The 15,349-nt window shown below is 47.2% G+C and overlaps 1 protein-coding gene across 1 annotated transcript in view; it reads left to right on the forward strand.

The window, feature by feature from the left end:
• The window catches only part of CFH (complement factor H), a 104,693-nt gene that overhangs the window by 12,150 nt on the left and 77,194 nt on the right, over positions 1–15,349 (forward strand). Inside the window, exon 2 of the mRNA XM_019528361.1 lies at positions 5,867–6,052. Coding sequence (XP_019383906.1) covers positions 5,867–6,052 — 186 coding nt within the window. The remainder of the gene's footprint in view (positions 1–5,866; positions 6,053–15,349) is intronic.

Raw genomic sequence — 15,349 nt, forward strand, 5'->3', positions numbered from 1 at the left:
CCCCCCCAGCTGGCTGCAAACCCCACCCCCTCTCACTCCTGTGAAACCCTCCACCGCCCCTCGGGTCTCATTTCACCAGCTGTGCCTGCATCATAGTAAAATAAATTCCAAATACCTATATACTTTGGTGTTTGCTTTTGGTTGTTTTATCATAGAAAAATCAGAGCTGCCCCTGCCCCTTTTGCTCACCAGGATGTGGGGCACTGAGCAGCACTGATGTGCCAGTGCCCTGTCCCTGCTTCTGCCCCTGCTTCTCACTCTGAACCCACAGCCCTGCCAGTACCACTCATTCCTAACCCACAGCCTCTGCCTGCCCCCACTAGCTCCCTCCTAGCAGCAGCTCCATACCAACACCAGGACATGAGTCCAGCTGCAGCTCTTCCACCTGTTGCTTTGTGACTCCGAGCAGTGCCAACCACTGCTGTTCTGCTCCCTGTACCTATTTACAGGCCCCAGTGATCCCTGTGTCACTCCTGGAAAGTCCTTGACTGGGGCTCAGGGACAGAGCTGGGCAAGCACTTTCCCTTCCAAACCGGCCTCCCCCTGCACAGCCTGCTTTAGGGAGGCAGGGGGGCTCTAAGCCCGGCTCTGGTGGCCTTTCCTACCCAGAGTGCTCACTCATCCCTGACCCCTCTCACACACACTCCTGCTGCCACCTCCACAACCTTCCCCCATCCCATCACACACCTAAGTGGTTGCTAGGACCTGGAGCCCCGCCTAGGCTAAGGACGTATGTCCCAGCACTGGTGTAGGCACAGGGCAGGGCTTCAGTGTGACAGTTGCCCCAGCAGCCATGGCTCCTGCCAGCAGATCCATTCCCATCCTGTCTGGCAACTGGGCACACAGGGCATGAGATTTATGGGGGGAATGTGGGGTGTTGGGGTGGGTTGTGCATGGGTATAGGGTTTGTGGGGGTGAGGTTTGTGGGGGTTTGTGTAGGTGTTTGGGCGGTATGGTGTTTGTGGGTGGATTGTTGGGGAGTTTTTGGGGGTGAGAGGACGTTGTGGGGTTGGGGGGACTGTGTGTTGGGGTGTGAGGGGATTGTGAGGGTGGAGGCAACTGCTCGGGATACTCCCCCCCCAGAAGGTGCACAGACTCTCCCCCTATCCCCCCTGCAGTAGCAGCTATTGGGGTGCTTATGGCCCAGTACTGGTAGAGCTCCCTGGTGGCATGGCCCCAGCCACCTCATACTGCCTGTGCCAAATAGAGCTGCCTTGGCCCGGGCCGGGAGTGGGCATACACCTTCAGGTAGGACCAGGCCACTCTTACTGTCACCCAGGCTCCCAGCACCACACACAAGAGATGGGTGCCCTCAGGCTGGGCTGGGTCCTGCCTCCAAGTGCCCTGTGTACCATTGGGCTGTACTGGCTCCATGGAAGCAGGACGCAGCCTGACCGAAGAGCGCATGGCTCTCATGTGCAGTGCTGGGACCCTGGGTGACAGCAGGAGTGGCCTGGTCCTGCCTGAAGGCACACATCCCTAGGCTGGGCTAGCTCCATGTGGCACAGGGAGCACTGGGTCCCAGGCAGCCAGGCCTTTGCCACACTGTAGGGGCTCTGCCACTAGCGGGCCCTGAATGCCCCAATGGCTGCTGCTGCTGCTGCTGCCGCTGCTGCTGCTGCTGCTACAGGGGGCTGTTCACTGTGCTGGGGTAGTGGTGGAGGGGAGGCTATCCACTATGCAGGGGAGGGTGGACAGGGGACCCACCCCTCCCAAGCAGTTCCCCCACCCCCCCAACCCTACTTACTGGGACATAGCCTGGGTCCAAGACCCTGCTGCAGCCTTGCCCTGCTCCTATTTGCCCCACCACACTGAGGCAGCATGCTGGAGCAGCAGGGGAAGGGGCAGACATAGAGACACTGACTACGTGCTAAAGCATCTCTCTGGAGGACCCAGTCTCTGGTTTCAGGGCACACTCCAGGAGTGTGCTCTGTCACCTTTTTTCAGCATGTTTTTTTTTTAATATTAGGATTTCCTGGTATCAAAATTAGAGTCCACACTGCAAATATGCAGTGTGGAGAACATTTTTTTGTTCCCAGGTTGCCTCTTGCAGCATCTCAAATTACTTTCAGATGCCGCAACAGCTCACTCGTCTGGATGCTGACTTAGAGTTTTGCACTGCCTGTAGTCAAAGCATGATATGTATTTTTTTTCTTCAATAATTGTGCTTGATGTGGGGTTTGAACATATGATGCAGTTCTAAGTGTGATATAGGATATGAACAGGAATTTGTTTCTAGTGGTGGAAATCTATGAGAAATTTTCCACTGCTAAAAATCTTTCTGGAAGAGGGAGTATACATAGGCATTTTAGCTTGCAGCCACTCCCCCTGCCCTGCTCCCCATGCCTTCCCCAAACCAGGGTGATCCTGGTCTGGAGAAGCTATGAGATCAGGAGGAGAGGAAGGAATATGGCACTGACCCCTGCCTTTTCCCCAAATGGCGGGTCTCTAAAATTCCTGAGTGCCATGACTATGAGGAGCCTTTTCCTGATATCAGACATGGGGAACTCCCAACCTTTAAGAAGCAGATGTGAAGCTGAATTTCCACATGCTTTTTTTATACATTCCTTGAGTTTTTTATAAGCCCATTTAAAAGAGGCACTCATGCAAGTCCCGGGGAATATGGAACACTTCCCTATCCCCAGCTGCATGAGCAATTTAAAGAGGTGCCCAAGAGAATATAAATACTAGGAGAATATAAACTTCACTGGAATCTTACATAAAGTTCATATAATCATAATTAAATCATTAAAGCACAAAAAAAAAATTTTTTTATAACTTTGGAAATGATTGCAAGACATTTATTTTAATTTATCAACAAAAAATATTGTCAAGGGTGTAACTCAACAAATAAAGCAGTGAAGCTCAAATCAAAAAGTGTATTTACTTTTAAGATATGCATGCGCAATCAATAAGAATTGCTCATATGCATTAAAGAAAATTTTCACCATGTAATTAAATGTATAAATTAAAGGAAGATCTCTATATCTATATCAGTGATATCCAGATTCTATTCATGCCTTTTCCAAGTTCGAGTTCTTGTTCTTGAATCTTTTCCAAGTTCAAGAATGCAAATGCATAGCAGAGCTGTATCATAAATACACAAACAAAAATGAAGCCCCCCTCACTTTGTAGTTTCATGTAACTCCACAGATTTGTCACAGACAAATTCAAGTGAGAAGAAAAGTATGTAGAATTTGGCAATTGGAAGATAGGTAAGAGATATTCATGAGACAGTCAAGTCAAGGAATATTTTCAATTTAGCTTCTGATTGGCATGTAATGATTCCAGACTATTAAACCGTATATCAACCCAGTGATTTGAAAAAAAAAAGTATTAAAGAACAAATATGTTTCAGTGGGTCTTGATCATCACTCTTAGAAAGTGTCAACCATCTGTTTTTTGATAGCATCTGGGTGCCCTCTGGTGGACACAAAGCAGTAATTTTACTTAACTGTATATTTTGTTTTAATGAGTGGGTTTGTAATGTTTCCATTTGGTTTGGCATAACTGTTACAGATTGTGTTCTTTACACTATAGGGACTCATATTAGTGAAATATAAAATACTGAGAGATGATGAGAATTTATTTTGCAATTAAAATTAACTTTATTTTTTGCATAAAAACTGACCAACTGGGTTTTCTGCTTCTCACATGCTGGGGAAATGAAACTATACCACCCCTTCCTGGTCATGGATCAGTGATCATTAGCCAGTTCTCCCCAGCCAAGTATTGCAGGTTTTTTCCAGTTTGCAATCAGAGGATGGTTAGGAGAATGGGATCAGCTGACTGTGTTGTCACTAGGCTGGTGGAAACAAATGACATCAACAGTGATGGAGATATGGTGACTGCAGAAGTTAGTTTCATGGAAGTACAGGAATACATTTATCCATCTTGCACATTTGGTGCTGGGAAGATTGGGAGTTGTTGTTATGGGAAAGAAAATATAAGGATAAACATAGAGTTACCTCTGTCCTCACTTTTTATATTCTTTGACTGAAGTCGTACAAAAATGCACTTTAGATGCTTTAAAAGGGAGATTCTGGGCAGAAGTGCCCATCGCTTTTAACTCAGACTTGTAGTGTGTAACAGAGCACAGAGTGTTACTAGCAGGGGACTGAGAGGCAGCTAGGCAGCTTCCAGCTGCCTGCAATGCCAATTAGGCAGAGTGGCCTGATTGGGAGTAGGGCACAGCTGTGCTCTATAAGGGCTGAGTCCAGAACTGCAAAGAGGCATGACAGAACACTGCACCCTGCTAGGGACGGGTGACCTGGCAGGACTGTCTGTGGCAGGACAGTCCCCCCAGAAATGCCAGGCCAGTTACCACCCTTGAGGTATGTTGGGGTACCTCCTAACCCCAGTCCCACATCCCTGGTGGGTGAGATTGAGCAGGGGGAGCCCAGAATCATCAAGAGTACTGAGGCAGGCCCCACATCAGTGGAGGGACCTGTGGCAGTGCCCAGACTCTTGGTGAATGTCTGAGGCTGCATATAGGAGCCAGCATGAAGCTCCAGGAGGGTAGGGCCCTGAGCCTTGGGGAGCTATTAAGGAAACTCCCAGGGCCAGGGATAAGGGGATAGCTCAGGGAGGGCTTTGGGAGAGGGTTTGGAGCCCTGATTCCAGAGGTGGGCTTGGAGGTCCGAGGTGTGCGGGCTTGGAGTCCAGTGTACAGGACCTGGGGCTCAGTGTGTGTGTAAAGAGAGAACCCAGGGTGAGGGCGCTGGGACCACGAGTCCCACATGAGACTCTGGAGCTCAGGTCCCAGTGCTAGCTACCTGGAGGAAGCATCTGCGAGGCATGGGAAATGACAGGGGGAGATCAGGGTCATATACATAGGCTGTTGTCATCAGGGCAGATAAATGGGCAGCCTCCCACCTGATTAACGTTGGATAATTAGTAACATCAAGGCATGGCAGATGAGGAAGCGAGTGGCTGGCCCTAAGACAAGTGGGTGGGCCTATGTTTAGACAGGTCCTGGGACTCCCACTTGTTACATAGTGATACAAAATTAACTTGATCATTTAAACTTTGACTTTGAATGAAGAAGGATTTAAATTGGCGCTATTTTGTTTTGTATCACTACAGAACAATGCGGATATAACAGTTGTTATCCTTTGATATTAGTATAATTTTTACACCTCAATACCCAAAGATAGCTTTTTCCAGTGTCTGTGTACTTAAGTGTTAGCAAAAGATTGTGCGGTTTCCTTTACTCAACTGCCATGATATTTTAAAGCTGAAGTATATTATAACATGGGGAATCTGGAGAGGGTCCAGAGGAGGGCCACTCGTATGGTTGGGGGCCTCTGTGGCCAGCCCTATGAGAAGAGGCTGAGGGACCTGAATCTCTTCAGTCTCCGCAAGAGGAGACTGAGGGGAGATCTTGTGGCTGCCTACAACTTTATCAGGGGCCAGCAGCAGGGACTCAGGGAAAGTCTGTTCACCAGGGCCCCCCTTGGAATCACCAGGAACAATGGCCACAAGCTGAGGGAGGATAGGTTTAGGTTAGATATTAGGAAGAACTACTTCACTGTGAGGGTGGCCAGAGCCTGGAATGGGATTCCCAGAGAGGTGGTGCTCTCACCTTCCCTGGAAATCTTCAAGAGGAGACTGGATAGGCACCTGGCTGGGGTCTCATGACCCCTGCCACCCCCAGTGCTCATTCCTGCCCATGGCAGGGGGTTGGACTAGATGATCTGTCTAGGTCCCTTCCGACTCATCGATTCTATGATAATTCAAATCAAGAAGCTGCACATGTTGGACCCCAGCTTCTCTTCCTAGCTCTTACTACTTTTCCTTTCTTTAATTTTGAAGGCATTTACTATGTATTTTAATAGTTAATTATTCATATTTATTTAATTTTTAGACTGTAAAACCCCACCTCCTAGAAGAAGAAAAGAAGTACTTACAGAAACATGGAACAAGGACTCTTACCCACATGGTACTCGAGCAACTTATGCGTGTCGACCTGGCTATATAAAACTTGGGCGTGTTATATTCCAGTGTAATAATGGAATATGGCAACATGCCCCTCCATATATAGAATGCCAAAGTAAGTATCTATGCAAATGTATGCAAACATTCAGCTGCAAGATTTACAAGCAGTTTTTCCTTGTTCTTGAAATGAATATTTAGAGCAATGCCATGAAGTTCTTACCTGTTTGATTTCATCTGGAATTTTGACTTTAATGATTCCAAGATTTGTCTTTCAATGTTTAGCTTGGAAGAAAAATTAAGTTTTAGTTTCAAAAAATCTTATAGGGTGGAGGCAGTAACAACTGAAACATTTCCAAGTGAAACATGCATGGCAACACTTCAGAAAGGAAAACATTCAGCCAAGGGGGGCAGGCACATGCCTCTGTGCCATTCCTGCCTGGAATATTTCACAATTCTGCCATCCCCTCTAATACTAGCCAGGGTAGAGCAGCCTGTAGCAGATCTCTTGGTTTCCTCTCCACTCTGCCTTCCCAGAAACTGGAAGCAGAGGGGAGGGAAAATCTGAGAGCTGGAGAGGAGAGAAAAACTGAGTGGAGGGGGGAAGCAGGGGCATCCGAATCTTCTACAGATCTGCTCTTTGCCTTGGGGGGAGGAGTAGTGGGGATTGGGGATGGAGGGTCCAGCTCCAGCTCTGGTGGGGCCACCAGGGATCTAGCAGGGAGGGCAGGGGGTAAGCTTGGCTCTTGCTGTGGTTCTAGATCTGGCTCTGGCTCTAGGTGTTGACCTGCACAACTACCATGTGCTGTTTCTATGTATATATAAGCAAAAGTTAAACACTCCAAAATAGTACTTATTTAACGAGTTAATATTTTGCAATGTATCATCTACTCCTGAAACATTTCAGAAGGCTTGTTAGGTGTGTACAGCTGCCATTTGAAATATGGCAAAGGCATCTGAAACATTTTAATTATTATGTTTATTCACAACCATAATTACAGCAGGGGTTTATGACCAAGACACTAAAGAAACCAAAGATTTTTGACAATTTTTTTCAGAATAACCACACACTATTCATAACAAACAGTTCAGATTAACATCTACTTTAGGTTTCTGGGGCTTTAAACTACCCTAAACTCTTTCAAGATTGTTTTGTTAATGGTGCAATGATAATTTTTTTAGGGTTAATATTTGTAGATTAGGAGCATCAAGAATTAAGATTAGCTCTCTGGGTCACAAAACTCTCCCAGAGTGAACATAGCTAGCACCTTTTGGAAAAGGCCTCAAAAGTCCTTTCCTCTTGAAGTATGCACTATGCTTATTTTCTCCTTTGCCTTTCCTTAAGACCTGGTATCAGTTTTCTTTCTTTAAGAGTGTGCACTTGTGCTTCTTTCTCAGATTGTGCATATGACCAAATATTGTGCATAGAAGGTTTAATAATCTTATAGTCTTAAAGAGAGAATCATAAGTGTAAAGTTATGTGGAATTATGGAAAAACCTGAGTAAATAGTTCATAAACTAGTGAGTCCCTTTTGCTTAAATAAATACACGCTAGACCCAAATTAAACCATTCTTAGGAAGTCTTGGGCCCCAGTCTGAAGCCTTGGATTTTACTTGAGGTTCCTGTCAACTCTTTCCAGAATCAAAGTGAAGCATCTTAACTAGGTAATTTTCCACAAATAGTATTTTTTTAATACTTTTTTTGTTGTATCCCTTGCAGGCAAGAAGTACCTAGCTAAAATTGCATCAAAGAAGGTTTTGGTTAAATAGTAGAAAGATCTATCTAAATATAAGCATTTTTAAACACTGAAACAGGCTATGTAGGAAAGTTGTGGAATTCCCTTACATGGAGATTTTCAAGACCTGGTTAGACAAACATCTGTCAGGAACACTCTGGGTATACATGATCCTGGCTCAGCAGAAGAATGGACAGAGAAGATGGTCTCTTTAATTATCTTCTGACCCTTCTTTTATATGATATCTGCTTATATAATTTTAAATTCCTAACTTATAGAACCACTATGAAAATTTGTGGGCAAAAATTTAAAATCTTTATTAAAATACTATAGTTAACTATATTTCTAAGACGGGTATGAAGACCCCTTGTAAAAATTCACACCTTCCTCTGGCTCAGGAGAAGCTCCACTCTAGCCAGCCCTTCTCAGGTGGCCCTGCTAGTCTTTCCTGCCATGTCTCATTGATTTTTCTCTCACTCCATTAAGTCCTCTTGTTTAGAATCATAGCACATCTTTACCCATGGAGGTCGAAGGCCGGGGGCACTTTAATTAGAGAGACTCCAAGAGTCCACTGGGACCCGAGCTTCAAAATGATGGTGGCACCACTTTAACTAAATCTCATTCAATGAGCTTTAGTTAAAGTGCCCTCACTGCCATTTTGAAGTGCAGGGAGGCTGAATACACAAGATGCCGAGGCTGCTGCAGCACACTAATTAGCATGCTCTAGCAGACTTGATTAATCAAGTTTGCTCTGACATGTTGTAATTACAGTGCGTTGGAGCAGCACCCCCGCATGTCTACAGGCACTCATAGGGTGGAAAACATGTCACTTGACACCTCAAGTGTGCCAACATATTTTTTTTTTTATGGCACCACAAAAGGTGAGCAAAAAGATGTCCCTACCCTTTGTTATGCCATGTAGGAGGAAAATCAGTGGCATGATGAAAAGTAGTAATAGTCTCTGCCACTTTATAGTGGCAGTTGTTGTCTATTAGCTCTGTGATAGGAGAGTAGAGAGGCATGAGCCCCAGAGAATCTCTGGTGCCCTGTGCCTCCATGATGGAACTTGCTTATCCAGGCTTGCCCCTGGAAACTCCAGGTACCATCTGGGTAAAGGAAAAAATAAGGGTTTCCCTGCATAGCTAGACCCATCCCTAGAGATCCCTAGTCTCTCAGACCCTCTTCTTGGATCTCTGGGAGTGCCTTTGGGATAGAAGGAAAGTGGGGCTTTCTCTATTTACCCCAAACCACCTCCTAAGATCACATTGCCCCTTATCCCACACTATCAATGGAATCCACGTTGTGGCAGAACTGATCTATTTAATTCAGCAACATCTATTTTTAGGCCTAGAATCATAGAAACATCAATCTGGAAGGGACCTCTGGACATTATCCAGTACAGCTCCCTGCTCAAGGTAGGATCATCCCTATCCAAGCCACCCCATGCATTTGGAATAAATCTTGTCTAACCTATTACTAAAACTACAAAATCCACCCTGGAGCACACCCCTAGCCTGCTGCAGGAGAATCAGAGGGAAAACGGTGGTCAGTATCCTGTTGCTGCAAGGGTTGTCAAAATTCATGTGAAAGATTCAAGGGACCCCAGGCTATAGGTAAAGGCAAAAAAGTCCCACAACCTGTACCAAGCTCAATATGCTGCAATACCAAGCCCTACAACCTGTGGCAAGCTGTACCAATCTGTACAAAGCTGATCAGGAAGGGTAAAATTCCTTCCTGATCCCAAATGTAGCAATCAGTCTGACCCTGAACAGAGGGCTGAAATAATCCACCTCAGATCAAGATGCTATGCTGTTACTATCTATTGTTAACATGCAGGTCCACTCTTCCACCAGCACATCCTACTCCAGAGGTGGGCAAAATATGACCCGCGGCCTGGATCCGGCCCACAAGGCCATCCTATCTGGCTCACAGGGCCCCTAAAAAATGTACAAAATTAATATTTCTCTGCCCTTGGTTCCTGTTAAAAATGACAGGAATCAAGGGCAGTAGGACCTAGGGGAAGTCCAATAACAAGCTACCCAGCCCTGTCCCCCACCAGCCAGAAACCCCAGCCAGGGCTTCTGGCCTGGGAGTACATGGCTGACCCACGCTGGAACCACAGGTAAGTGTGTGTGTGGGGGGGGCGGGGAGGAGAAGAGTAGGGGGACCCTGGGCAGGGAAGGAGTGCAGGGGGAAGTGGCTCCTCCCCCACCCCACCCCACACTCAGCTGCTGCAGCTGCTCACAGTCTGCCTGGGACTGCCTGTGCCTGCTCTGCACAGCTTTGTGCAGGCTGCGAGTGGCTGCAGCAGGGAGCACTGGCCATGGGGTGGGGGAGAGGCTGTTTTTCCTCCCACACTCAGCTTTTCCCTGGGCTCCTTCTCTGCACGGAGAAAAGTGGCCCCTTGCCTGCCCCATGGCTGGCGCTCCCTGCTGCAGGTGCTCACAGCACATGTGGGGCTGTCTGGAGCAGGTACAGGCAGCCCCATGCCGACTACAAGCAGCTGCAGCATAGGGCACCAGGCATGGGACAGGGAGGGGCTGCTTTCCCCCGTGCCCCCCACCATGCTCAGCACTACCTTGTAACCTGGCCCCACTGCCAGGCTGGCAGCAGGGCGGGTTATAAGCTGGTGCTGAGCGCAAGGAAGAGCGGCCCCTCACTCACCGTGTGGCCAGTGCCCCAAGCTGCAGCCACTCGCAGCCTGCCTGGGACTGCCTGTGCCTTCTTCAGACAGCCCCACATGGACTGTGAGTGCCTGCAGCAAGGAGCACTGGCCATGGGGTGGGTGAGGGGCCACTTTTCCCCACACTCAGCACCAGCTTCTTCCCTGCTGGCAAGCAGGGGTTGGGGCAGTGCACTGCCCCCCACCTGTACCACAGGGCTGGGGGGCACTGGGAGTGAGCAGGTGAGGGAACCAGTGGGAGCACGGGTCCTGTACCAGTTTCCCAGGGCCAGTGCTGGTGGGGCCTACAGCAGGGTGGCAGGAGCACAGGGTCCCAGCTGGCAGGGGCTCTGTGGAGCTGGGCCAGCTCCCCCCTCTCCCTGCTGGTGCAGCTCAGCCCAGCTTCATGGACCCCTACCAGCCTGTACCCTGCTTTGGGCCCCACCAGTGCTGGCCCTGGGACATTGGTCCCAAGACACTGGGACATTGGTCCCAAGTTGGTGACCAGGGGGCGAGGCACCTGTTAAGGGGCAGGGCTACCCATGCAGCCCTTGACAGCCTGCCAAAACTGGGTAAGCAGCCCTCTGTCCAAAATAATTGCCCACCCCATCCTACTCAGTCATTCCTATATAGTGGGTACATCTATATGTGCTATTAAGATGACTGAATAAACTCTGGCATAGGTCGCAATGGAGTTTATTGCTCCCAGGTGCAATGTTTGTGTGTGCATCTGGGCCCATGGCACATTGGGCCAAGGCAGAGCAGCCCCAGCTGGCAGGGGGGCTTGGAGATCAACCTGCTAGCCTGGGGCTGTTCTGACCCAGCTCAATGTGCTGTAGAGAGGCTGGCTGGGGCATGGACATTCTTCTGTGCAGAGCTACCTAGCATGCATCCCCTGCAGCGAAGCACTCTTGTGCCCCAGCCAACTGGGTCAGTGAATACATAGGCATTGCAGTGAAGTAAATAACTCCAGTGTAAGATAGTAGTTGTGTTTAGCAATACTATCCTATGGTGGACTTCATTAGTTTACTCCATCCTAATAACACCACACATGTAGATGACAATATTTTACTGCATAGATAGTTAGGCAACTCCTCAGTAAACATCTCTGCATATAGATGCACCCAGTTTGTAGTCTGTTAGACCAGTATCCCCTTGATAATCATCCTGTACCAAGTCTATTTTGTCAAAGTCACCATTTAATACGAGGCCTCTTATTTCAGTCCTTGACTTCAGGAAAGCTGACTTTGACAAGCTCAGGAGGCTTGTTGGCAAGGCCCTAAGGGACCATGACCTGAAGGGGAGCGGTGTTCAGGAAGAGTGGTAGCTCCTCAAGGGAGCAATCCTGGAAACTCGAGTAATGTCTATCCTGTCTCAGAGGGAAGTCAGCGAAAGGGCACAACATCCCCCTTGGCTCTGCAGGGAAATAGTGGACTTCCTGCATCTAAAAATAAAGGCCTATAATGGTTGGAAGGCTGGATCCACCCCAAAGGAAGAGTACTCTGCACTGGTCCAGACCTGTAGGGAGTGAACCAGGAAAGCCAAGCCTGTGGCTGAACTTCAACTGGCTACATGTATCAAGGATAATAAAAAGTCCTTTTTTAGATATGTGGGGAGCCGTAGGAAAACCAAGGGTAACATTGGACCCCTGCTAAACCAAATGGGTCAACTGACAACCGACACTCAGGAAAAAGCCAACCTGCTCAACAGGTATTTTGCATCAGTTTTCACCAGCCCCAAGGGATGGCCTGCCTAGTATAGTATGGGATGGCCAGGACAAGGGAGAGCTATTACCCCACATCAATGTTAACCATGTGAAGGAACACCTTGAGTGGTTGGACACCTTCAAGTCAGCTGGCCCAGACAACTTACACCCCAGGGTACTTAAGGAGCTGGCAAGCATCATAACTCGGCCAATGGCATGGATCTTCGAGAACTCATGGCGCTCAGGCAAAGTACCCAAGGATTGGAAGAAGGCCAGTGTGGTGCTTATCTTCAAGAAAGGGAGGAAAGTAGATCCGGGGAACTACAGGCCCATCAGCCTGACCTCCATCCCTCAGAAGATCATGGAGAAAATCATCCAAGAAACCATTCTTGACAAACTGGCTGAAGGCAACTTCTTGAGGGATAGCCAGCATGGGTTTGTTGCAATCTCATCTCCGTCTATGATCAGGTGACATATCACCTGGACAAGGGAGAAGAGACTGACATCATATATCTCAACTGTAAAAAGCTTTCGATCTGGTATCCCACAATCGTCTTATAGAAAAACAGGCCAACTGCGGCCTCAGCTACATCTCAGTCCATTGGTTGGGGAATTACCTTCGAGGTTGGACCCAGAGAGTGGTAGTTGATGGAAGTCAATCATTGTGGTGCGCTGTGACCAGTGGGGTCCCCCAAGGCTCTGTCCTTGGGCCTATCCTTTTCAACATCTTCATTAATGATATGGACATTGGTTTCAGGAGCGGACTGGCCAAGTTCGCTGATGACACCAAACTTTGGGGTAAAGCATCCACACCCAAGGATAGGATGGTGATCCAGGCTGACCTTGACAGGCTCAGAAAATGGGCAGCAAAAACCTGATGGCCTTCAACTCTAAAAAACGCAAGGTCTCTGCCTTGGGAATTAAAACCTGCAGCATACTTAAAGGCTCAGAAGTGCTACACTTGCTAGCACCACTGCTGAAAGGGACTTGGGGGTCATGATTGATCACAAGATGAATATGAGCCACCAATGTGATGTTGCAGCTGGCAAAGTGAGCAAAACTCTGGCTTACATCCATAGATGCTTCTCCAGCAAATCCCAGGATGTCATCCTCCCACTGTACTCGGCCTTGGTGAGGTTCCAGCTGGAGTACTGTATCCAATTCTAGGCTCCACAATTTAAAAAGGATGTGGAGAAGCTTGAGAAAGTCCAGAGGAGAGCCACGTGCATGATCAGAGGGCAGGAAAATAGGCCTTATGATGAGAAGCTTAGAGCCATGGGACTCTTCAGCCTGGAAAAGCACAGGCTCAGGGGGGACCTGGTGGCTGCCTATAAGTATATATGGGGTGTACATCAGGATCTGGGGGAACGCCTGTTCATCAGAGCGCCCCATTGGATGACAAGGTCAAGCAGTCACAGACTTCTCCAAAACCATTTCAGGCTGGACATAAGGAAGCATTTCTTTACTGTCTGAGCCCCCAAGACCTGGAACAGACTGCCACCAGAGGTGGTGCAAGCACCTACTCTGGAATCCTTCAAGAGTCAACTGGATGTTTATCTTGCTGGGATCCTGTGACCCCAGCTGACTTCCTGCCCCTGGGGCAGGAGGCTGGACTCGATGATCTTCCAAGGTCCCTTCCAGCCCTAATGTCTATGAAATCTATAACATTTATTTAATAAGTTTACCCATCTTATTTTTTAGCCTTCTGGTATTTGTGTAGACACACTTATATATTTTGTCCTTGCTCAGCTGCCTGCTACTGCTCATGCTATTTGCTTGGAACAGTCTGTATTCTGACTTATCCTGACTGTTGTCTATAGTATACTTCTTACTCCCCTACTATCCTCTTCAAGATGGTATAAAATCTGAATGATGCTCCCATTTGGGGTTGTATCAATCCAAATAAAAGAATCACATATAAAAAGTGAAGAATAATAATAAAACACTAGTAAAAGAGACATTCATCATATACTATTTTCTAAACATTAAAAATGAGAAACTAAGAATCAGAGGAAGTGGTGAGTTCTAGAATTACTTAACTGAGAAGTCAGCATCCTTTTGCCTGTATGGGCAGGGGCTTGTGATCCAGCTGTTACTGCAGACCAAAAGTCTTTTACCCATTCCCCCCACTGTTAGCAGCCAGCTGCCAGATTTCCAACCCCTCTGCAGGAAGGGAAGCTCAGATGCTGCAGATGCAGAGAAGATGGGCAGCATGGTGCAGCTCCATGACATTGATGCTCCAAGCTGGCTCAAACTCATCAGACCTCTTTGCAGGCCCTAGGTTGCTGACACCAGGCTTAAATAAGAAAGCATAGAATGACTATGTTCCCTTGGTTAGCAAAAAAGTGCCATTTATCATAAAGGTCCTATTTTTCAGCCTGCGTTACTGATTTCTAACCAATAAGAATTAACTTTTCTATATGATAATTACAATGTTTAAGTGTAATTTATTCAAATTAATTATTTAAATTGAGATGTCCTGTTTGCTGATTGAAATCATACTTAAAATTGGTCATTTAAATCACTATGGCTGCTTACAGATGTTTTAAAAAAAACAAAAAATGTACTTTACTGGTAGAAGCAGCTCATGACTTTGACCTGGCTCTTCAGTGTCTGTATAGCTTCGGCACTTAACGGTGTTTTTTGGTGCTCTTATCTAGTAGCTGATTCAATCAGCTATTAAATAGAAGTGGCAAAAAAACCCCACTGAAGTTCCTGACTTATACAAATGTTGGGCAAGCTGGGTCCAACTAATACAAATTCTCTTCTGAGTAGAAGCTAGGCTTGGTGTGGAAGCATGCAAAGTTTAAATCATTGGCATTTTTTTTTTTTATGTCTGAAAGCATCCTATGTCTATAATGGTGGCATTTTTCAAAAATTCATAGATTTCCTAGATTTCCTAGACATTAGGGCTGGAAGGGACCTCAGAAGATCATCGAGTCCAGCCCCCCGCCCGAAGGCAGGAAGTCAGCTGGGGTCATAGGATCCCAGCAAGATAAGCATTCAATTTTTTCTTGAAGGTGTTCAATGTAGGTGCTTGAACCACCTCCAAAGGCAGGCTATTCCAGACCTTGGGAGCTCGGACAGTAAAGAAATTCTTCCTTATGTCCAGCCTGAAACGGTCTTGCAGTAGTTTATAACCGTTCAACCTCATCATCCCTTGGGTCGCTCTGGTGAACAAATGTTCCCCCAGATCCTGGTAGTCACCCCTGATAAACTTACAGGTGGCCATCAGATTACCCCTGAGCCTGCGCTTTTCCAGGCTAAAGAGCCTCATAGCTCTCAGCCTGTCATCTTAAGGTCTGTATTCCT

The sequence above is a fragment of the Gavialis gangeticus genome, unplaced genomic scaffold (assembly GCF_001723915.1).
Source record: "Gavialis gangeticus isolate Ggan-Ray unplaced genomic scaffold, GavGan_comp1, whole genome shotgun sequence".
NCBI classification, from domain to species: domain Eukaryota; kingdom Metazoa; phylum Chordata; order Crocodylia; family Gavialidae; genus Gavialis; species Gavialis gangeticus.